General features: G+C 40.0%; 1 protein-coding gene across 2 annotated transcripts; it reads right to left on the reverse strand.

Annotated features, from left to right (window-relative positions):
• Positions 1-152: 152 nt before the first annotated feature.
• On the reverse strand, positions 153-18,272 carry LOC6566199 (breast carcinoma-amplified sequence 3 homolog). 2 transcript variants are annotated; one of them, XM_032738930.1, is made up of 8 exons: positions 18,010-18,272; positions 12,431-13,556; positions 11,769-12,066; positions 10,753-11,689; positions 10,382-10,688; positions 9,698-9,945; positions 9,463-9,612; positions 153-1,049 (listed from the first exon to the last, which is right to left on the reverse strand). In XM_032738930.1, exons 2-8 carry the CDS (start codon positions 13,321-13,323, stop codon positions 433-435), a joined length of 3,450 nt encoding a protein of 1,149 aa, XP_032594821.1. In that variant the 5' UTR covers positions 13,324-13,556; positions 18,010-18,272; the 3' UTR covers positions 153-432. The 2 variants fall into 2 exon arrangements, with proteins under 2 accessions (XP_032594821.1, XP_032594820.1); XM_032738929.1 differs by having other exon boundaries at positions 9,463-9,621.
• Between the last annotated feature and the right edge of the window lie 6,363 nt (positions 18,273-24,635).

The following is a 24,635-nucleotide window of genomic DNA, read 5'->3' on the forward strand; positions in this document are numbered from 1 at the left end:
ATTTTGAGCTTGTAAAAGTGCCTAATTTGTGGCATTTACTTTTGTTGTGAGCTTGATCAAGTGTTTTGCTGCGGAAACTAGCCAAAGTAGACAAACTAGCTCGGATTAATCGTAAGCTTAAGTGTCATTTGGAGCACACGTGTCATTTGTACTTAAAATATATATATGTGTATTTAGAGAAAATAATGATAAGACAAGCACCTTACTAAATTGGTAATGGGGGATAGGATTTCAAGTAGGGGCCATGATAGGAATTAAGAAAGCTTCATTTCAATCTTTTCTTCTTTTTTTTTTGTTGTTTTTTTTTTAGTTTTTTTTTTTTTAAGGGTAATCGTCACCAGCAATTGTTGTCGCCGTTTTCGGATTGAAAAGCTGCGCGTAAATGCGACGCAGTTTCAGAAATGGCGCCACCGGTGGCAACTGGATTAATTCTCACAAGCTTTGCATGCCAGCTGTGGCAGCTGAATCAGGACACTCGGTGATATCGGGTTCGATGTCGGTGCCATCGGTGCTATCATCGGCATAGCCATCGATTGCTGTGACGACGGCAGCGCTCTCGCTGAAATGCATTAGATTCGTTTCCATTAAACCGTTCGTTAGGCTAAGCGGCGGCGACGACTGCGACGGCGGCCCCTCCAAGGAGAGGCGACTGTTTGTGCTGATGCTGCTCAAGCTGAGCTGATCGTCGAAACAATCGATATTCACCACTGTTGCAAGTTCACCATCAATGCCCACAGCGGCTGTGTTGCTCTGCGGCAGCTGTGGCAACTGTGGCAATACAACGGCTTGCGGATAACAGGATAGTTTTGCTGCTGCTGCTGCTGCTGCTGCTGCTGTTGTTGTTGGTGGAGTGCTGCTCATCGGCACATCCTTGTGCTCCTTCAGTGGCTGCTGCCGGGCATGGGAATTGGGATCGGGATTGCGATTATTGCTGCGATTATTGTTGGGCTTAATCGGCTTGCTGCTGCCAACCTTACTGGCCGTGGTCTTATTGTTAATATTGTTGTTGTTAGGCAGTCCATCCATTTGATCAATGCCAAAGAATTTGCCTGTTGAAAGTATAGCAAAATAAAACAAATTTAAATAAAAGTTTTAAGTTTTAAGGCGAGAATACATAAAATATGAAATTAAATGCATTTTTGTGTTTAGATCCCAAAAATGTTGATTTTGCTTAATTTTGTGGAAATGCTTTTAAAGTTTTTTTTTTTTAAACTTAATTTGAATTTATATAATCTTTTGTTGGCCAATAGGAACGAAAACATTGCATGGTAGTTTTAACTAAAATTGCATTTATTTAATTATACATTTAATATATTAAATTAAATTTTATATTTAATTGTTTTTTGTTTTTGTTTTTGTTTTTCGTCAATATTTTTGCTTTCTCATCAGTTGAAAATGATAAATACTGCAAGTTATATGTACAGAACATTTTATTTTACTTTCTTTTATTTTTCTTTCTTTACATTGTATTTCAAGAACTTTGCCAAAGGTTTTAACCATTACAAATTTAATATTCTAACAATAAAAAGACAAAAAATATATATATATATTTGTATATTTAAACTATTGTAAATCGTTTCGGTTTAAATAAATTAAGACAACAAAAATAAGATACAGACAATAAAAAAAAAATAAAATAATGAAAAGCAAAGCGGCAAAAATTGTCAAAAGTATTTTTGGGTTTTTGTTTTTTGTTCTTTTTTTTTGTTGTTTTGTTTTGAGAGCGTTTTGGTGCAGGTTTTGTTGTGTTGGGGTCTGGCATTATCAAAAAAAAAAACTTAACGAAACTTAACGAAAGCAGGTCCTAAGTTCGATGCAGTTGGAGCAGCGAGCAGCTTTTGATTGGCACTCGCATTGCTCTCATTTGCTCTCAACAAGCTCAGTGCTCAATTTACGATCGCACATACTGCGAATAGAAGAGCAGAGCAGAGGAGAGGAGAGCAGAGCAGAGGAGAGCAGTGAAGAGAGCGAAGAGAGCTTTAGCTGATGCTGTAACAATTACACTGAGCTTTTACAACGATTGTGGCTTTGGACAGTATTTATTTATTTATTTATTTTTTCCTATTTTGTGTTTATTTTCGTTTTATATATGTATGCAGAGCTTTAAGGGAAAGGTGTTGATCAGTATATGTGTGTGTGTGTGTGTGTGTGTGTGTGTGAGCAATCAATTGTTATTTGTTTTTTTTCTTATTTTTTTTACAATTTGTATTTTCATGTCAAATATTCCTTTTATATACATATTAAAAATTAGAGCTTTTTGGGTTTTTTTTTTTCCTTTTTTCTTGTAATTTGTTGCATAATTCTTTTATTTATTTATATTAATTGGTGTTTATATATTTGTTGAGTTTTTTTTTATCGCTAATAATATAACTTTTGCACTTAAAAATGGTTAGATTTATTTATATATATAATTTTTTATTTTTTTTTGCATTTTTTTAAGTTAAACCGAATTGCTTTATACGCTTTTTGTTTTGGTTTTTTGTTGTTTTTTGTTTTTTTTTTTTGTCAGTAATCACATTGTTTTTTTTTATATAAACTTTTTTTTGTTTTCTTTTATATTTTTTTCCTTTTATTTTTTTGTTGCACACTATTTGAAATTGGGCTGTGTATGTTTTGTAGAGAGATAGAGGGAGGCAGACACACAGAGAGAGAGAGAGAGAGGGTCTTTATAAGTGTGAGCTTTTTGCTGAGAAAGTTGCCGTTATTCTTTCTATCTTTCTTTCTTTTCCTTTACAGTGGTTGCTCGGCAAGGGAAACTGCCCGAATTTCGAAATGTTTACCAATTAGAATTGTAAAATGCAAAGCATTTTCAACTTATTTGTTTGCTTTTTTGTTTTGTATATCAAATACGAATTATAAATGAATAAATGTTTAATATTATCTCTCAACTATTGTATTAGAAACGTCATTTTCTGGGCATGGAACCAAAAACAGCAAACAAAACTAACGAATTGAACTTGCAACCAGAATCGGAAACAATATTCGATTCGATTCGGTGTGATTGCATAGTTTTAATTTATATATATTCTGCTTAAAGTTGCAATGTTTTTTGTTTTTTTTTTGTTGTTTCAATTTTGACAAATTCTTTGCAATGGATTTTTGAATATATATATATATATATATATATATATATATATATATATATATATATATATATATATGTATATATATATTTGCTTAAAAAAAGGAGAGTTAATGCTGCAAGCAACCACCGTAGAATTATTACTGTTGTTGTTGTGTGTTGTTGTTGTGTGTTGTTGTTGTTGTTGAATGCGAATGTTTGTTGCACTATTGGGCGCCTTTGGGCAGCAATTGTTGCTCATCCGGCAGCGGCAATTGTTGCTCCTGTTGCAGTTGCTGTTGTTGCTGCTCCTGTTGCTGCTGCTGCGACGCGGATCTTTCCGGATTGTTGCCTGCCGCCGGATTGGCGTATAAATGCCAGAGCACCACAAGACTGAACACGCACAACAAACATATTGCTAATTCTTATCTCTTGCGACGCTTCGTCTTCTTCTTCGTGCCACTCGGCTGTACCGCAACGCCAACGCCCATGTTCAAACTTAATGTGGGCGCGGCCAGCGGCAAATGTTGTTGCAGCTGCTGCTGCTGTTGTTGCTGCTGCTGTTGTGTGGCAGTTGTTGTTGTTGCTAATCCTGCTCCCGCTGCTGCTGCTGCTGCTGCTGCAGATGTTGTTGCTGCTGTTGCAGCGCCCGTTGCCACTGTTGTCATTGCTGTTGTTGTTGTCTCAACGCTGCTGTCCTCGGCAGAGCTGTTGGACGTCGACGATGAGGAGGTGGCCGCCTCAATGGCTGCAATCAAATTGATTTTATGTTCGAGCTTTTTCGTCTTTAGTTTCGAGTGAATATTGCTGCTGCTGTTGCTGCTGTTGTTGTTGTGGTTGTTGTTGTTGTTGCTGCAGTTGTTGTTGCTGCTGTTGCTGCTGCTGCTGCCGCCCGGATAATGCATCTTATCGTCTGATGTTGTTGTCGCTGTTGTTGTTGCTGTCGCTGTTGTTGTCGTCGTTGGCATGGCACCCTCGCTGTCTGTGGTTGTGCCACCAGTGCTGCTCCTGCCAAAATGCAGCAAATCCTTGGGCAGTGCAACAGTACGTGGAACATTCTTCCGATCATCATCATCATCGTCATCGTCATCGTCATCGTCATCATCGTCGTCATCATCATCGTCATCATCAGCCTGATCCCGATCGTCGTCATCATCGTCATCCTGATCCCGCTCATCATCATCATCGTCGTCATCATCATCATCAGCGTCATCGTCATCATTATCATTATCAATGTCAATGTTGTCGTCATCCTTGTCTTGATTTAGAGCTGCATCCTCCTGCTGCTGTGAATCACACATGCTGATGCTGATCAAAGGACGCAGCTCCTCATCATCCTCAACCTGAGCAGCAGCAGCAGCAGCCGCAGCAGCCGCAGCAGATCCTGATTTCTTAATCGGTCTCTTGTGCTTTTTGCTTAGCTTTTTGGGCTCATCCTGCATGATCAGCAGCTCCTCGGAACCGGATGAGTTATTTGAGCTGCACAGCGATTTGTGGCGACTGTCAACAGTAGCAGTAGCAGCAGCAGCTGCTGCTGATGTTGATTTCTCGGCCAGCAGCTGCTCGGCATATTCATGCTCATAGTGCAGGGAGCCGCACAGCGCCAGGATCAGATTCTGTTCGGTGAAGCCGCGCGGCGGCGGCGTTATCTTCCTCGGCATTGAAGCATTCTCCTGCACAGGACTCTCGAAATTGATGAGACTCCGCTCGCCACTGCTGCTCGTTATTTTATCGGGTACCTGGAGCGGTTCGAGTGCCGGCAGCGGCGCCAACGTTTCCAGCGGCTCCAGTGTACCCAGCAGGAAATCATCAAATGGTGACTCTTTTTTCGCACGCGAATGATGATCCTTGAGCGGCGCCAACGTTAGCTCCTTGCGACTTCCCAGACTGCCCAGACTGGGAAAATCGATTGTGGTTGCCGTTGTTGTTTTTGTGGTTTGCGGTTTTTCGGGCATTTTCCAGGCGCTGCTGGTTGGCGTTAGATCCAGCACTTTGACCTGGTAGCTGGTTGGTGGTTGGGTTGTTGCTTGGTTGGCGGCTCTGCTCTTGTTTTGATTGAGTTTGAGTGGTTTTGACGGCGACAACGGTGACGACGACTCCTTTTGCTCCTGCTGCTGTTGCTGCTGCTGCTTCTGTTCCTTCAGCTGCTGCTGCTGCTTCTGTTCCTTCAGCTGCTGCTGCTGCTTCTGCTCCTTCAGCAGCTGCTGCTGTCTCTGCTCCTTCAGCTGCTGTTCCTGCTTCTGCTCCTTCTGCAGCTGCTGCTCGTTGGTTTCCACTTGCAGATTGAGTCCTTGTGCACTGGCGCTGCTTATCATCACCGCTGCAATGGCATCCTTTTTAGCCAGCAGTTGATCGGCTGCATCGCGCTCATCTTGCTCCCGTTCTTGCTCATGCTCCGAGTCGGTATCTTGTTCCCGTTCCCTTTTTCGTTCCCTATCGGCTTCCTCCTCCTCCTCCTGGCCCTTTTTCGGTTTGTGCTCCTGCTGCTCTTGCTCTAGCTCCTGTTCTCGCTTGAGCGTCTGCTCCCTTTGCAGTTCCACTTCCTTTTCCTGCTTCAGCTGCAGCTCCTTTTTCAGCTTTCTCAGCTTTTGCTCCCTCTCCCTCTCGCGCTCCCTTTCCCGCTCCTGCTCCAGCTCCTTCTCTTTTAGCTCTTCCTCCTCTTTCTGCTCCAGTTCCGCTTTCAGCAGTTCCTCCGCTCGCTTCAGCTCCACTTGCTCTCTCTCCTTCTCCTTTTCCCGCTCCCGCTCCCTCTCCCTCTCCATCTCCTGCTGCTTTTTGTCTTTTTTATTAGCCATCTTCAGCATCTGCTGCTGCTGCTGCTGTTGTTGCTGTTGTGCTGCTGCTGCTTTATTTGCCTTGTGCTTGGCCGCTTTGGACTTTTTATTGCTTGTTGTTGTTGTTATTGCTGTTGTTGTCGTTGTTGCTTTTAGCGACAGCGTGGAGCTTATCGATGTCTGCAGCTCATCATCGAGCAGCGTTTCATCCTCGCTACTGGCAGTTGTTGTTGTTGTTGGTATTTGTGTTTGTTGTGTTGTTGCTGGCTTGGCAGTTGTTGTCATCGTTGCTGTTGTTGTTGGTGTTGCTGCTGTTGATGTTGCTGCTGCTGCTGCTGCTGTTGCAATTGGCTTATTGAGATGCGAGAGCTGAGCAAAGCGCAATGCTTGCGCCGCATCCTCGGCAGCTGCTTGAGATTTCAATGATTTCTGTCTCTTCTCCTTTTGGGTGATTACCTCATCCACCTCCTTGGCTATGACGGGCACAATCAGCTTATTGACCAGCACCACTGGCGGTTTATTGTGCTCATCGCGCTGCTTCTGCTGCTGTTGCTGCTGCTGCTGCTGCTGATGTTCACCGCCAGCAGCATTCTGCTGTTCGCGCTGCAATTGCAGCTCATGTTTCCGCTGCTCGGCGAGCTCATCACAAAAGATGGCGACAACCGGCCGAAATAGGGCCTCATCGCAATTCTCATGGATGACACAATCCTCGGCAGCCAGCTGACCCACAACCTCATCCAGCATATCCGTTTGCAGCTCACCACTGATGCCGGCATGTACATCGGTCACCGTGCCCAACGGATTCACAATTTTCTCAATGCGTGGCGTTGTTGAACCCGCTGCTGTTGCCATTGCTGCCGTTGCTGTTTTATTGCCGCTTGTTGTTGCAGTCAGCTCATAGCTGCATATATTAGGCAGGACACTGGCCAACGCGGCCAAAGCGGCAGCACTGTGTGGATGCTGTTGCTGCTGCTGCTGCTGCTCCTCATCCGCTTCGTGCTCGGCCAGAGCATCATAGTAGCAGGTATTGTCGCAAGCAGCTGCTGTTGTTGCTGTTGTTGATGTTGCTGCTGTGGTTGTTGATGTTGCTACTGTTGCTGCTGTCGCAGTGCAGCTGCTGGCAGCACCAACAGTTGCTATCGTTTCGGTAGCAACATCCGCGGTGCGCTGAACAAAGCAGCCAGCTGGTTGGTTTGGTGGTGGTGGTGGTGGTGGCACAAGAGGAAGGATTGGTGTATTGGAGGCACATTCGTATTCGTCGCACAGAGAACAGAGAAGAGAAGAGAAGAGAAAACAAATTTGTATGAGAAAAGCGCATTTGCCAAAGATTTGCATTTGAATTCAACTCATTTCTGTTTTTCTTTTCTTTTTTTTTTTAAATTTACATTTTTTTTTTGCTTTTTTTTTTTTAGCACTTTAGTAAGCGTAAAAAAAGTAACTGCAACTGTTATATGCATAAGTAGCAAGAACAAAAATTAGGCTTAAATGCAAAACGCAACATAACCAACATTTTTTTTTTGCAATTTATTTTATTTTATTTTTATTTTTTTTGTTTAGTGAAAAATGTTTTTGCGACTAAAATATTTTTACATTTTTTTTACATTACACAAAAGTGTTTTTTTTTTTTTTTGCATTTTGAGTGAGTTTTTTTTAAAAAGGTTAAAAGTAAAAGCACTTTTCATAAACATTTTAAAATCAAAACGAAACAGCAATATAATATAAAATTATTGAAAAAAAAAAATGGAATTTCGTATTTAGAACGATTTTTTTTTTTTTAATTTTTAATATTTCTTTTCTTTCAAAGTTTATTTAAACGAAATTATATGGCTTTGGCTTTTTAGACAAGAATTCATGTAGATTTCATGTGCTCTTTCTTCTCAACTGTTCTCTGTCTCTTTCTCTTTCTCTCCCTCTCTTTCTCTCTCGCTCGCTCTCTCTCTCTCTCGCTCTCTGTTTCTCTCTCACTGTTTCACTCGCACTCGTTGATTGCAATTTTTTCAAATTTTGCGTTTTTTTTTTTTTCATTTTGACAAAATTTTGTAACTCGACAAAAGCATAAAACAAGGGGAAAAGCCCAGTAAAAGTGAAGCGGTAAAGCAGGAGAATTAGTTGGAGAAGAAGCTAAAGAGGAAGAAGACCATGATGATAAAGAAGAAAAAGAAGAAGTGGCAGAAGAAGAAGAAGAAGCAGTGGGCACAAAATGAACAAGCTTCACCAGTTAGTTTTGCAAGGATTTGTTAAGGGGTATTTAAGAAATGGGCGTGGTAAATGCGAATGGTTGCTGAAAGAGAAGTCGGCCATTATTTTTGTGATGTACATTTTTAGAGGTTCGCGTCTCTATATGGGCTGCTATGGAGTAGTGAAACAGATTTCAAAAAAGATTGGGGGAGTCGCCAAAAAGTAGAGCTCTAATCGATCAAAAAAGAAGGTCAACGGAAATAGTGCAAAGAGAAGCCAATTTATGTGTGCGTGTGTGTAAGGGTGTGTGTGTGTGTGTGTGTGACTGCTTTGCTTTTGGTGAAAGAAAGTTGATAAAATTCAAATGTTTATTTTTGGTTTTGCTGTGATAGAAAAATTGTTGGTTAGCTTAAATTTAGTACATATTTTAGAATATAGAATTAATTGTGAATATATCGGGCAGATAAGATATATATATATAATATATATATATATATATGTCAGTTGTCTGATTCTAAGCACAATATATATATATGTACACCAAAACACCGCAATGAAGAATAATAAACGGGAAAGAAGAAGAGCAAGAAGAAGTTTTGACCAAAATTGAAGAAGTTGCGCGAAAGAAAGAAGCACAAGCAACACACACACACATACAGAATGAGTGAGAAGACTGATGATAATGATGACGAGAAGGGTGGGTGGGTTGGGGAGGTAATGAATAGAAATCACTGCGATTGCCGCCCATTTAAATACACATAAAACTTAAGAGAACCAATGCCAATTTCGTGGTGTTTTTCAAAAATTTCGATTTCACCAACATTTTCAATTCAACATTTTCCATAAAGCGTTCAAATTACAAAACGATTTGGTTTAATAAAAACAAACAACACAAAAAAAAAGCGAAAAAACAAAACTAATCTTAATAAAAAAAAATTATTAATAAATAGTAATGATAACGAATAAATCGGAAACGAAAACAAAATTCAAACCAGGCATCAAAAGCAAAGATGCCTTTTAAGAACAGTTCACAAAGTTTTTGAACATTTAATGATAACAATAATAATTAATATTAATCGATTAGCAAATTGTTCAAACGTGATTCATATTTGAAATTTGAATATGCAATAAATATATATATATATATTTTCTATACAAGGATCAAGTATATCGAAGTGAAAATCATGCGAGTCATTAAACTAATTGGAAGGTTAAATATTATATAGCAATAGTTGGCTACCAGTTGGCAGCAGGTGATTAAGTTTGAAACACACACTTTGAATATTATACAAATTGAGGTTTAGTTTATAGTTTCTTTTATCTCTCTCTGAATAGATAGATAGATTTTTGCAATTGAATCACGTCTAAACACAATTTTATATATACGGTATATGAAAAGAGTAGTTTCAGTTTGAATCTGTTTGGCTAACTCTTTCAGTAGAGACTTACCCGTCTCGCGACGTGCTGCTGCCGTTGATGGCGACTCGCGCATGGCATCGGCCAGATCCTCCTTGAGACGCATATCGCCGTGTCCATAATCCGAATCCAAATGCCCATGACGAAAGCGATCCATCAACTTGGGGCTCTGCTCAATGCTGCCTGCACCACCAGCAAACAAATTGAAACCACATAACAAGTATATCAATATTATACACAAAATCAATGCTCAATAATTGTGACTCACTGTAGGAACCGGATTCGATGAGCACGGGCACACCGGCACGATGTCCGCCAGTTGTCACCGTCGATCCACCGGCAACGGCAACGCCACTCAGCGGCATATTCAATGGACTCGAACGATCGACAGCGGTTGAAATGATGCTCGGCTGGACAGAGGAACCGGCAGCTGCTGCTGTCGACGGCAGCGCTGTGGTTGTCGTCTTCGTTACCCCAATTTCCACTGCCTCCGCATCCACATGATTCAAATTCGATCTACGTGGAATGTGGACATAATATTTGTTTCTTATTTCCATTTTTTTTTTATTATTTCGCTCGTAAAATCCTCCTTTTAAACAATTTAGAATGTCTTCTAATTCTATCGGAAATCGAGACGGGACAGTTATCGATAAATGAATTAAATAAACTTGATTTCGGATAACAAAATCTGTGTTTCTTAGTCGGACATCGATTTATATCAATATTCGCGAATCGGGACAGTTATCGACAAATTAAATAAACTTGATCTCAGAATCTAAATTCAAAGTCTCTATCTTCGCGCACACTGCTAAATTGACTCGGCTTTTAATACCGAGATATATATATATTCAATGTAAAAGTACATTTAAACTATATTCTAATGGGATTAATATTCATAGACATTCTAGTCTGATGGGAGATATATAATCAATAGATATTTAATAATATTTACCCGCTGGGCGTATTGTAGTTCTTGAAAACGAACTGCGGCCCCATCCAGAGCCGGCGATGTGGCCCGGCATGGGTGATAATCTCGACCTGGGCCAACCAGCTCTCGGCCCGCTCGTCGGCCTCATCGAACTGATGGCCACTGTCCATTAGGAGGCTGGCATGGCGATCCTTGATCAGCCAATTGTCCAGCGCCAGCGGTGGTATGATTTCTTGAGATCCATCCTTGCGTCGCCCCAGATTCCACTGGGCCTTCGCCTCCACCTCCAACTCGATGGGCGTATCATCACAAATCTTCTCTTTGGCAACATCTGCAACATCAATTAGCATTCCCGATCAATCAGATATCATATATCGCACAACTATTGTACTCACTTGCGGCTAACTTCGTGTCCAGATCGTACTGGATGAGAGCACCGTGTCCGGCCATCACGAACAGTGAATCGACCGCCTTGCGCTGGACGCGATGCGGTGCCTCACGTGTCGCCGTTGGCGGCTCCAGCAGCCACGAACGCGACTTGGCGAAGGTGGCACAAACGCTCAACGGTTTGCCACTGTCATCCGATAGGGAGGACAAACGTTGACGCTGATGCGAACCGATGCCATGATGGCTGCCGCCGCTCGAATGATGGCCAATACCGCCACCACTGCCGATGCCGCCAACGCCACCACCGCCGCCGCTGCCGACGCCACCAACAACGCCACCCAATGTGGCGCTGCCTGGCGGCGAGCCGAGGGTAAACGGTTGACGGAGTTGCGCCAACGGCTGAATAACAGCTGGTCGTGGAAATGGGGGCAGAGTGGGATTATGATACGGCTGCAACGATTGCACAAACGTTGTGCTCTCTGAATGCGAGATCGGCGAACTGGAGCGTCCATCGGCGCCGAGGCCGGCGCTGCGATGGAAACGCGACAGCTTATTGACCACATGCAGGGAGGTGTGCGTTCGTACGCCCATCGCACCGCCATACGGTGTTATGGGGAAGACGTGGGTGGTGCCGCGCAACGTGGAAACGGCCGCCCAGCGTGAGTCCAGCGAGAATGCAATATGCTGCACTTTGGCACTCGTATCGCCCCGATGCAGCACATACAGATGATGCACTGCCGCCAAACTGGATCCGACCGGATGCGGTTGGATGCGAAACACATGAAAATCATGTCCACGACGATCTGCCGTCAACAGCAGCATGCCCGAGCTATCGAATTCCATGGCGACCAGTGCCTCACTGTGTGCCACAAAGTGGGCAACAATCGGATCGATAATGGAGCCAATCGGTGTGCCCGTCGTCGGGCTATAATCCTTGACGGTGTGCTATGCAATGGAATAGTTGATATATATATATATATATATATATATATATGTATATATATACGTTAAGTTGATGACTTACCTTGATATCGATAATGGTAACCACGCCCGATTGTTTGGCATCGGCGCCTCCCGTTGCTGAATCGAAACTGCCACTTTTGGAGCTATTGCCACTGCCGGTGCCGGTTAAACCGGCTGCGACCTGTTCACCCAACTCACGGAGACCCTTGCCAAACGATTTGGCTGCGTTTAGCACCGTTGCCGTATAGCTGGGAACACCCTCGCCGTCGCAACCGCCACCGCTGCGCTTCGATTGGAGCAACTTGTGCTCCGCATATGCCAGCCAGCGTGGTCCAAGTGCAATCGGATTCGGATTGATGCTGGGCATTAGATGGGCGATAGAGATCAAGGATTAGATTAAGCCAAAACTATATTTCCTCCTGGGTTGAGGTCTTCTTTGTCTCTGAAATTCATAACATGTATCCCAAGGAAGCTGCATCTTCTTCTAGTTAAGGCACATTCGATACATTCTGCTAGGATGTGCATCGAGGATTCGTCCTCTCTTTCACAAAACCTGCACAGTTCGCTACTTTATATACCTAGTTTCGTTAGGTGTCTCCCATTTAAAATCAAATTTAAAAAATTGAATCATCAACTTAAAGAAGAATCTTTCCTTCTTTATCTTCTCGTATCCAGATGCAACTTAAGTAAATCGATACATCAAATATATTTGGGTGCACTTACCCGGGACTGGGAAAGCAGGTGGTAATTGTTAGTCGATCCTCGAGGGTGCGTGCATCGAAGACGGCGAGACGCTCATGGAAACTGATGACGACCGCCGATCGATTGGCTTGGATGTCCAGCACGGCATTCTTGAACTTGATCGTTTTCACCTGGGCGCCCGTCTTCAGTGACATAAAATTGACGGCACTAAAATGCGCCGAGGACGCAGTCGATGAATGACCAAATCCGCCACCGCCGCCGCCGCCACCAGCCAAACCGGAGCCTGAACCGCCAGAGATGTGATGATGACCACCGCCGGATATTAGGCCACTGACCGCAGCACTGCCGCCATCGACAAGGGCAACCAGTGGACGTTTCTCGGCAAAAGCATCGACCGGCTCATCGGCCCGTCCATTGTCATCCAAGGCACTGGCCGCCGTCGCCGGTGTGGGGAGGACACGGAGGGCGGTGACGACACCGTGACGCCACGATAGAACCTCAACAGCCTCTCCATTGGCCGGAATGGCCCACACCTGAACACCGAGGCCATAGCCAAGGATCAAAAGGAGCGGCGGTGCAGCGTTCCCCTCCAGTTCCCAATCATCGCCGAAACGTGGATCGCTGACATCGGCACTCGTCTCGAATCGTGCCCACGTTATGGTATCCTTGGGATCCTGCACCGGCTGATGCACCAGCGTCACATCATTTATGAATCCAATTGCCGAATCCAAGATCGAGCGATCGCTGACTGCTTGTGGCGGCACAATAGCCGGCATGCCACCGCTGCCGCCAACACCTGCACCACCTCCACCACCAGCACCACCACTGCTCCCTCCGCTGCCGCCAGACGACGATTGATGATGATGATGTTGATGATGGCTGTGTTGGTGGCGGCGTGGCGAATCTGCGGACATTATGTGATTCTTCTGCCCTGCTTTGGAGCCGACGACGACGACGACGTCTCAGCTGCTCCGTTCACGTTAAGGCAAAGAGAGCTGGAGTGAGCGATGCGCTCTCTCGCTCGCACAGCTGCTGCAGACGACGGAGACAGGCTGTCTGTCTGTGTGGCAACGCTGCGCTGCCTCAAACGATGTCTTTGCGTATGTGTGTATGTATATGTGTATGTGTGTCAGCCAGCTGTTGTCAACTGCAAAATAGGAAGCAGAAAAATAAATAAACAAACTGCAAGCACTCTCTCTCTCTCTCTCTCTTTGTCTATCATCACTCTCGCAATCAGTGTTGCCAATTGTGGTGTGTTGTGCAGTTGGCTTCTTTTCTTTGTCATTTTTATTTAATCAAGTTATATGCTTACTTGATAAATTATTTATAGGTATCTGAATAACCAGTTTAATTGCGAATTTTAAACATAACAAAAATTGAGAAATGGAGTAGCTAAAAGCATATTTAACAAGCACTAAGAATTCCGATGGTACCAGTAGTAGTGAAAATAGCAATGACAGTGAAAAGGGATATTTTAAACACAAAATATATCTTATAAATATAATAAAAACAAATATAAAAAAAAGAGTTTAAATATAAATAAATATGAAAAGCACTTAAATCTCACTCGAAAATAAGATTTAGCTCTTTTTTTTACTTTATTTGGCCGCTGGCTAAGATGCGCTTTTTATGCTTCTCAACATATAGTTGGCAACACTGACTGCGCTCTCTCTCTCTCTCTGTCTTTCTTGCTCTCTCGTACTGTGGCATTTGCAATTCCATTCGTTTGTGCTTTGTCTCAATCAAATGCTTTTAATCTTTGCACACTCGTGCCAGGCCCGCCCCCTTCTCCTTACCACGCCTCCGCACGGTCCGCGCACCCCTTCTTTTAAGTTTTATTAGCACATTACGTGTTTTATTTTTTGCTTCACTCTTTGCACACACACACGCACAAACATTTGCAAAAGGGGCGACAGCAATTCCATGGGGCGTAAATTAAGTGCAATAAAACAATATGTACAAACGCACACACACAGAAAGAATTATAGTGTGCGCCACGCAATTGAACACCGAAATGTATTTATATTAATAAACAACGTAAATAGCAGCAGGCGGCTGAAGTAAACAGTAAACTAACTAAGCTCATTTGGTAAACAAATTTTTGTAACGTGTTTTTTGCTTTTGCTATTACTGTAAATATAAAACAACAACAATAGTTATCATCATCAGACCATCAGCAGAAGTTGAAGCAACAACGGCAAAAGAAACCAAACAAGCACAAAAGCAAAAGCAACGGCAACAAAAACTCAAAGCCAAGCTTTCAACCTAGAGCGGGAGAGAGAGAGACCAACAGCTGTGCGCAACGAATGCAAAGTAGCAAAGAGTAACATTAACCCGTGCGCGGTCCGCTCGTTTGTTTTAGCCCCAGAAGCGAACTTCTTAAAGAGGGGTTAAATATTGTATGATAAAATTTATTATTTGCGCTATAAATTTGGTTTTAGCATGATTTGCTGCAAAAGTAAAAGACAAACTCGTTTGTCGATTGACATGACTAGTATACATACATAAGTAAATGGGCAACAATGAAATACATACATACATGTACATACATGTATGTATATGTATATGAGATAATCGAACAAGCCACAGATCAGCGCTGTCAAATAATACATATATATGTATATATGCGCATAACTAACAATATGTCTAAGCGATAAGTACAACTGTACATATGTATGATGTATGTAATTGTAACGTAATTGACGGGGATTGCAAATTGTGCACAACAATGGGGGTTAAGGTTAAGTAAAAAAAAAAAAAACAACTGTTTCACAAAGCGCATGACGCATTGCTAAAGTTGATTTCTATTTGTGGCTCTTTGTTTTGAAGCAACGGTTAAACGGTGAGGACAGAAAGAGGGAGACAGAGGAGAGTCGAGAAGCGACGTTGCATTCCGTAATTGACTTGCGCACACGCGCAACAGCGACGACAGCGACAATAGCAACAGTTACTAAAAGCAATGTCACAACCATACACACACACACACACATACACATACATACACATTCCCTCCACCCACCGATAAACGCATTTTGTCTTTGTTTTGCAATAGGCAACAAAGCAAAACAAAACAACAGCAGAAGCAATCGCTGTACGTTTTGTGCGAGACGTGTGTTTATATGTGTGTATGTGTAAATTGGTGTGTCAATGTTAATAAGCCAGCTAGCTAGTCAGCATGTTAAGCCAATGGTTCCATTCCGTTCGTTCGTTCGATTTCTTTGTCCACACGCAAAAAAAAAACAAAAACAACTCATGTGTGTGTGTGTGTGTGTTAGTATGTTATTGTTTATGCTGTTCATTGCCAAAGCCACTTGACAAAAATCGACGCCAAGCGCTGGACAAAGAAAATCACAACAAAACGCAAAGCAGACACACACACACACATACACGCAATATGTTGTGAACAGGTGTTACTGAAAATACTCACACACACACAGTAATTTCAAAATCGCACGCAATTTACTGCAAGAGACATAGTGCGAAAGAACAGAGAGCGAGAGAGTGAGAGTCGCAATAATCAAGCACCGCATGCAATTTGAAGCCAATTAAATGCACACTTTTGTCCTACTGTGTGGTGCTCAGCATGGGCAAGGGAACGAGCGGGTGGTGGTGGTGGTTTGATTAAATATCAATGCGTCATAGGAGAAATATGCCATAATTGAATTGCTAATCAAACGTTGAAGGTCCTTTGTCGGATTAAATTGAATTTAATCGAATAATCAATATGTGCGTTGCGAAATTGAGAAATTGCCACAGCCTTCGAAATAATTACTAAATCGTCACATGTCCTTGCAAAGAATCGATAACAAATTAGTTCTCGATATGTTGGACTTATTTAGTAAGGCAATCACAATATCTATCAGACACAGCAGCTGAAGCATTATTAAAGAAAAATACATTTCTTTTGATTCGTAATGCACATCAATCATATCAAAATGATAAAGCTGAAAGCTCCAAATTTGTAAGCTAATTTTGTTCGATTTTTAGCAAATCGATATATAAATGTAGTTGAAAAAAAAATACTATAACAAAACAAACTACATTTTTGAAGAGTGTAGTTTGGAATGATATGCTTAATTTCAAATTCTCAGCTTGCTGGGTTAGTTAGAACTGATAATCAAGTGGTTTCGTTAGGTTTTCAGAACACGTACAAATCACAAATGCCAAGAATGCAAAAATACTCGTTTTTTTTTTTTTTAAGGAACGTGCACAAATACAGATGCGCAGGTGTACGCATACTTATGCATTTGAGTGTAGCAGGACTGTAAGAAATTGGCAACGAGATGGTTTATGTTTATTCTATTTATTTATTTTTTTTCTTTCTTGCCCATTCATGCGCAGCTACTCAGAAAAATATTTGGCAAACATATTTACAGGCAATTTTAAACATTTCCTCAGGCAGGTAGGTGCGGGGAGCGAGGACAGTTTTGAGATTAGGGGAGGAGTAGGGAGATCTTTACGCTTTGCACTTTTCAATATCAAACAAATATAAAGGATGAATCTCTTGTCAAAAATTGTGTCAATGCATTTTTGTGTCTATCTTTGTTAAGCTGCTGCATCTACTAATTCAATTGCTTTATTTTTAGTTGCTGCTGCTAATATATATATGATATATATAAATAAATATATATTTTTTTGGAAACAAAGACCCCCACAGCCCAAAAGCAATTATCAAAATAAGCAAAACAAGAAAACAAAAAAAAAAACACACATACACATACAACAAAAATAACAAATAACAACGGTCAGCTGCAACGAAAATGTTGTTTTCTGCTCTTCACTTTTGTCTCCTATCGCGCTCTATTTCTCGCTCTCTCTCTCTGCTTAAGCTATAAGAGCGTTGAGCACAGTGGTAGAGAAGCTGCCAAGAAAGTGAACAATATGATCATATGCAGCTTCAAAATCATTGGAGGGAGAGTAAAGTGATTATTATTTTATTTATTATTATAATTACTATTTTCTTTTGAATAATTAAATTTGATTTTTTATTATGATAATAAATGCCATGTATATCATGTAGTTTTGCATATTTAATTTTGATTTCTAACTATACACACTAATGTGTAAACCACTTAAACCACGGTTCCAAAGTGTTTCACTATCAGTACGTTTCACTTAGCCGCTGTTGTTGTTGTTGGTGCTGTTGCTGTCGTTGTCTATCTAACGCGCAGTGTTTCGCTGCTTCTCTTCTGTCTTTATGTGTACGTGTGTGTGTGCGTATATGCGTTGTTTTGTGTGCACACCGATGTCGTCTGTGTATTTTTATAAGCAAAGCAAATTGCGAGAAAAACAAAATATTCACTGCTTTTACAAAATAATGTAAAAATTTGACAAAATTACTTAAATGAACAATATATACATATGTATATATATAAATTATGAAATCTTGTTATATATATGTCTATATATATTTATATGTATGTGTGTATTTTTTAAATGTGTGTATTTTTCTTTTGTGTACTTGAAATAGTTTTGAAAATAATAAACAACAAAATTGCATAAAATTCATATTTAAGTTTTTATAAGTGAATGGATGTTATTATTGTTGCGATCAAAAAAACAGGGTTAAAAAAAAGAAATAGGAACAACAACAAACTTACCACTTGACGCTGCTGCGTTGTTGTTACGACGTCAAGAAACAGTTGAGAATTGGTAGACGACGACGACAGCAGCAGCAGCAGCAGCAACACACACACACGCCTGATACTCGTTTCACTCGTGCCAGTTCCGTTCCGTTTCACTCTACTCAGTTGCTAGTTGCGAGTTATTGCTGATGATGATGATGAGGACACAGTGGAAAGAAGAAGCGGAGCACAAACAACAACACAAACAAAAATCATATGTTTTCAGTTATTGACGTCTTCTTCTTGTTGTCGTCTTCCTTTTCTTCTTTTGCTTGTTGTCTTATTGCTTTTTATTGTTGTTCTCGTTGCAGTCGGCAGCAGCAGCAACAGTAATTTGTTTGAATTTCCCTTTTTGGCTGGCAGCAACAAACAAACTGCGTCTCGAGTTCTTTGGTATCTGCACCAACCAATACAGAGACACGCCCACACACGCACACACACACACACAAGCACTAACACTTGAGAGGGCAAACACAAACTCGAGCTTAGAAACAAACTTTTAAGTGCAAAGCTCCCGCTTCAGTTTTGTTTGAATTGTGTCAAAATTACAAAAAAAAAATCAAAAATGTTGCTGTTCTCCTTCGTTGTTGTTGCTATTGCTGCTGCTGCCTCACTCGCTCCCACGCACACACGAGCAAACGAACACAGAGAAAGAGGGAGAGAGAAGGAGAGAGAGGCGGGCTGCGACGGCTGCGTCGTAAGTTCTTTTCTTTTTTCTTTGCTCTCCGTTTTCGTTTTTTGTTTTGCGTTCAGTTTCTGCCTCAGCTGCTGCTGATGGTGCTTCTGTTGTTGTTGTTGTCGTTTTTGCTGTTGCTGCTGCTTCTTGCTAGCACACAAATTAACTGCGACATTAAAATTAAATCTCTGCGTTTCGTTTTTTTTTTTGGGCTCGTATTATTAATTATTTTCAACTCTGCTCCACTCTTGTAATATTTTGCTTTTTTTTTTCCACAGTCCTGTTGTTGTTGCTGCTGCTGCTGCTGCCTATTGCGCCTATTAATCGATTTCACTTTTCTTCTGCGTTTCTACTGCTGCAGCCCAAACTGCAACACAAAAAAAAAAAAACAACGAACAAACAAAAAAATGTTAACTCTCGAACAATAGACAAGAAATGTGAATTTTTTGGGCTTTGTTGTGATGTGTTACGATTGCGATTGCGCTTGCAACTTGTCTTCTTGTATTTGGCTATTTTATAATATATTTTTTGCACACTCTTTACACAAAATTGATTGTGTGTTGTGTTGTTGTGGCGCTGTCGTCGTTGCTGTTGCTATTGCTCAAAGCGCGTCCGCACCGTTGAGCTGCGAACTATTTTCGAATTTATCGATAGCTGCTGCGACTGGAATTGTTTTCCACTTGCAATCGATAGGACCGACGATATATCGTACAATTTGAAGTCTTTAATTTTCTCGTTTCGCTGTTTGTCAGTTTTAATATTCACCTAAATAATTAATTTGTCTTATTAATGTAATTAAATTCCTAAACTCTAATAAAAAGAGGAAAAGAATGATATAGAATTCAAAATGAAGCAAAGTGCGATTATTATGCATATGCTGATCGAGTTTATGCAATTTGTTCATCTTTAAAATCGATTGTCACTATCGATAAGGAGCGCAAGAAAATCCAATTAATTCCATTTTAGAATTTCAATTCTTTGTGCAATTTAGTTTTGTTTTTATTTCATTATATTTTGCATAAATTGCCTAAATAACATATAACAATTACAAATAAACTTGAGTATTATCTTAGAGCAGATATCGTTTCATTCTATCAGTGTTTTGAAATTGCCTATATTTAGCGGGACACTTTTAAGTGTTGAGTATAACATTTAAGTCGAGAGTGCTGGAAAATACAATAGTTGTTTGTATTTGAACTTCGCGCCATGATAGCAAAAAAATTATTGTATATACCATATCTTAGGTTTAATAATTTGTATAAGAGTGTTTTAAGAAAATATTCGAAGCGTTTATGCTAAAATACTGAGCTTACGGGTTTAATTTGGGTTTAAGGTTTGCTTTGCTTGCATCTAGATAATTCTGATTTTTTTTTGAAGCTGTATTAATTTTTCTAATCATTATTTTTATATAAAACTCAAAAGGAGTTGATGGAGTGATTTGAAAAGTGTTATACTGGCGCCTGGAATGGGTCACACTCTGCAAGGACCGTCAATGTTAATAACAGGGAGCGTCTCTCAGCTGCGAGAGTTCCGGGATGTTGGTTAACATTAACAGTGCTATTAAAATGCCAAACATATGTTATTATCCTCTAACAGCTGTAATTGGCAATGTTCTCAATTCCAATTGCGTCCTTAAAGCGTTTCAGTTAATTTAAGCCACTAAACAAATTGAAAAGTGAACGAAATTTGCTGCAAACGCAACAGTAAAATGTAATTGCTAAAGCGAACGAAACGAGTAACTAAGCTCGCTGCAGTTAAATTGAGTTAATGCAATGCAGACCACTGTGCAACGCTGTAAACGGGAACATGGCCGATAAACAAGCATTCTGATTGGGTTTGTTGTCCATGCGTTCTCATTGCCAGTTGGACGGCGTAAGAGTTAACGTCAGTAGGCAGCAAGACGTAGACGACAATGGTTGTGTTTTTTTGTTGTTACGTGAACGTTGACTTTATTTATGCATAATAATATTATTATTAATAATAATCACTTTTTTTTGCGTTTTTTTTTGTGTGCGTGTGCGACAAACAACAATCGGAACAACAATTATGCAAATCACAAATTAATAATAAAATGTTAGTGCAAAGTGTACCGTCAATTTGTTTATCGAAAATTACAAAAGATAATTAAAATAATTACGACGAAAACAACAACAGCAAACAACAACAACAACAACAGTACAACGTAAATATAATAAATATTATTTCGTGCGGCATTTTTGTTGTAGTTTAACGTTTCCCATGCTCGTTTCTTGTTATGGTTTTTGGTTTGCGTTAACGTTTACTTTTACGTTGTTGTACACAATTACGTTATGTTGCCTTCACTTGCAATTGTGCAGCTTTTGGGCAATTCCAATTAGTATTTTACTAGCAGTGCTCCGAATGAAAAAATTAAGAAATTTAACAAAGCGGTGCAAAATACAACAATATAAAAAAATTGTACATGGTAGCAAGAAGCAGAAAAAGCCGCAACGCTGACGTTGACATCCACGCACACACACACACACACATACACTGCGCTCATCTCACTTGTTCTCACAAAACAAACACGCTCTCTCCGCGCGCGCGTATGTGTGTGTGTGTGTGTGTGGTAGAACGTGGTAGCTGGCAAGCAACCTAATAAGAATAAGTTAACAAACTGACGACGTGTGTTTCAGGTTCGTGTTGGGCATGGGAGAGCGGTTGGTGGGGTCAAGGGAAGCAGGACGCGAACGCTCTCTTTGCGCGCGCTCTATCTCTCTTTGCTCTCTCGCTCTGTTACGCGCTGACATTCATTGATTTTTCTGCTTTGTCATAGTGGAAGGAAGAATGTGTGTGTGTGTGTGTGTGTATTGGAGGGGGGAGGAAGGAAGGCAAAGAAGGCGAATGGGCAACCAAGGTGAACTCTGCAAGAGCCTGATGCTAGAGCAAGAGAGAGAGCGAGCTAGAGAGAGAGAGAGAGACCTGCAACGAAAAGGAAAACAAAGGGAACAAAATGACAATTCACAGTTAGCCACAATTGGAGGTTATGTTACGCTAAAGTCGAAATAAAATCGTTCATAATTTGTTGTTGTTGACACGGCTTGCGTAATTTGTTAAATGAACTCATATATCTATTTTTTTTAGTTTACTTTTTTTGTGTGTTGTTATGCGAGCAGCAAGCAAACCAGCGAAACAGAACGAGGCGAAAAACCGCCGCTTTTGGCCACCATTAGCAGCAACAGCAGCAACAATATTAACAGCAACAACAATAACAGCAACAAAGCATAACAGCAAACACAACCAGTAACTACAATAACAGCGCCAAAGAGCGCAAACAACAGCAACAGAGAGGCAGAGAGAGAGAGAGAGAGAGAGAGAAAGAGAGAAAGAGAGGGAGCGAGAACAAATAGTGGTAATATAAAAAACTCTCTGCTTCGTATAAATGTTGGTTAAAGCACAGGCTCTAATTGTTAAAGCGATAGCATTTTGTTTATCACATTTGTGATTAACACTTAGATAACATAATTGATAGCAGCTGCTCTGCTCTACTGCTCACTTTCAAGTTCAACTTGCCGCCTCAGACTGCCGATCATCTCTCTCCCTCTCGCACGCTGTACAAAAGACAAAAAAAAAAATCAACAAAAACACGTAATGCAATGCAATAACAGTTGTCCAATTGGCAAAACTTGCATGTGTGTCCAATTGGGCACACATCACCTGAACAGGAGCAGCAGCATAAGCGAACACTCTCTCTCTCTCTCGTTCGCACTTTCGAGTTTAAAGTGGTTTTGGCTCTTACACTTCACCTTGCGGCCCGCTCTTACTTTAATTGAAGTAAAGCGAAAAACCGGCCGCTTACGTGTCGCGTCAGCGTAAGCGCACTTCATTTACGTAGCGTGCCGCTGTTGATAGCGCAACTGTCGCTGCCAACCATCAACGTCGACGTCAACCGCAAAATGCGAAAAAGAAAAAATCAAACAAAAAAATGCCACGCCGATTTTTCTTCACTTTCGGTTCGATACTTGTATTTGAATGCATTTAGATTATGACGCCCGACCAACAATAGATGGCGCCCCTATATCAAATACATAAATAACGAGATCAAAATCAAAATACAAATTAACAGCAGAAATGGGGGCTACACGCAATACTCGATGAAACATTGATTGTAGTAATGATGACAGTAAATACTCGATAGTGTGAACCACAAATCGAAAATCGAAATTCTTCATTAATTTATTATTACCATTAATTTTTGGAACAACTTTAAATGGTTGCCCAGTTCTCGATTTTGTTTTAATATTAAAATACATATTCAAAATAATTCCAAGCTCAATTTTAAACTTATTAGAATAAATGTATTTCAAATAACTTGTTTAAAATGGGAATGAGAAAAATAATTGTTGGGTTATTATTGGGTATCTTTATGGTATGCAATTTTATAGCCGAAGCGTGACGATAACTTTCTCTATATATATTAGCTAAGCTCTGTGTGAGAGTGTGTGTGAGAGAGAGAGAGAGAGAGAGAGAGAGATATCCATTATCAGTTGAATTAGAGAGCTGCAAAATGGTTCTTGATTATTATTATTATTTTTTATTTATTCGATAAACGATTAAAAAGTTACTCATTTTAAAGCATTTCTTCATTGAAAATTGGTACAATAAAGTTGTGCAAAATTATGCAAGAAGCAGATCAAGACTCCAAATTGGGAATATGGGTAAAGATTTGGATCTAGGCTATCTTCAAGCTGTCTCGAATAGAGCAAGTTGCTTTTGTTTGGAAATAAGCCAGCAAAAAAAAAGAGAAAAACTAAAATCATTTAAATTATAAAAAGAGGTCAGCAAACAATAAACAAACTAAAAGATATATTGAACGTATGCTTCAATCTATATATATATTATATTATATAAATGCATCGGCAACTTTTCTCCTTTTGACATTAAGCGATGTTCATCTCAAATAAATAAAAACTAAACAAATAACAAAATAAAGATAACAAAGAAGTATTTTTCGACTGATTGTTGCTATGGCTGCTATATGATGATATATATATATATTGTCTGCTGTAAAAAGATTTCTAGATTTCAAGTTTTATTAAGATAACTTCAAAATTGAGGTCTGCTTAGAAAGAGAAAGACAATCGTATAGAAAGACTGATCCACACATATATTTAATTTGAGTTGTATAAAATTCAAAGTATTCAGAAATATAAAAGAAATATCGGAGATCAGATATATAATCTTAGATTAAATTGGTTGTATATGATTTTTTGTAATTTTTAGTGCCACTTTTTTTTTTAACTTTAGATTATTTTAAAAGCTGAACTTGGCACATATATTTTCTTGAAGAATTTGGAGATGATGTTTTTTTTTTTATTTTATTCTAAGCATCTGCATTTTTTTTAGTAAGTAATTTTGTAAAAAATGTTACTTGTACAGGAATGCTTGCCTTACCCAAATATTTGTGTTTAAATAGATATTTATTTATTTATTTTTTCTTTAATATGTATATAAATGTTTAATTATTTGTTTACCGAGCATTTTGACCAAAACTATAGTTTTTAGATATAAATATGTATTTGTATATGTATGTATATATTATTTGACATTTTTGATTAATTTTTGCATTTGTCTCTTTCTCTTTATGTATGTCACCAAAAATACCAAAACCAAAAAATGTAATACCCAACCAAAATCCACAAAAAAAAAAAAATACAAAAAAATAATAATAATAATAATAAAATCATAACTGAAAAGTGCGCAATATAAAATTGTTTCCAAAATAATACACAAGAAAAAATATATATAACAAATAAATGTGACACAAAGGCGGCTCAATATGAGCGCCAAATGTGGCAGCCACAACAACTGCAACATCAACACAGCGGCAACAACAACTAATACAACAACAACAACAACGACAACAACAAAAAATACATCAAATTGTGTGACAACAAATTGAATCAAT

The sequence above is a fragment of the Drosophila grimshawi genome, unplaced genomic scaffold, assembly GCF_018153295.1.
Source record: "Drosophila grimshawi isolate 15287-2541.00 unplaced genomic scaffold, ASM1815329v1 contig_848, whole genome shotgun sequence".
Taxonomy (NCBI): domain Eukaryota; kingdom Metazoa; phylum Arthropoda; class Insecta; order Diptera; family Drosophilidae; genus Drosophila; species Drosophila grimshawi.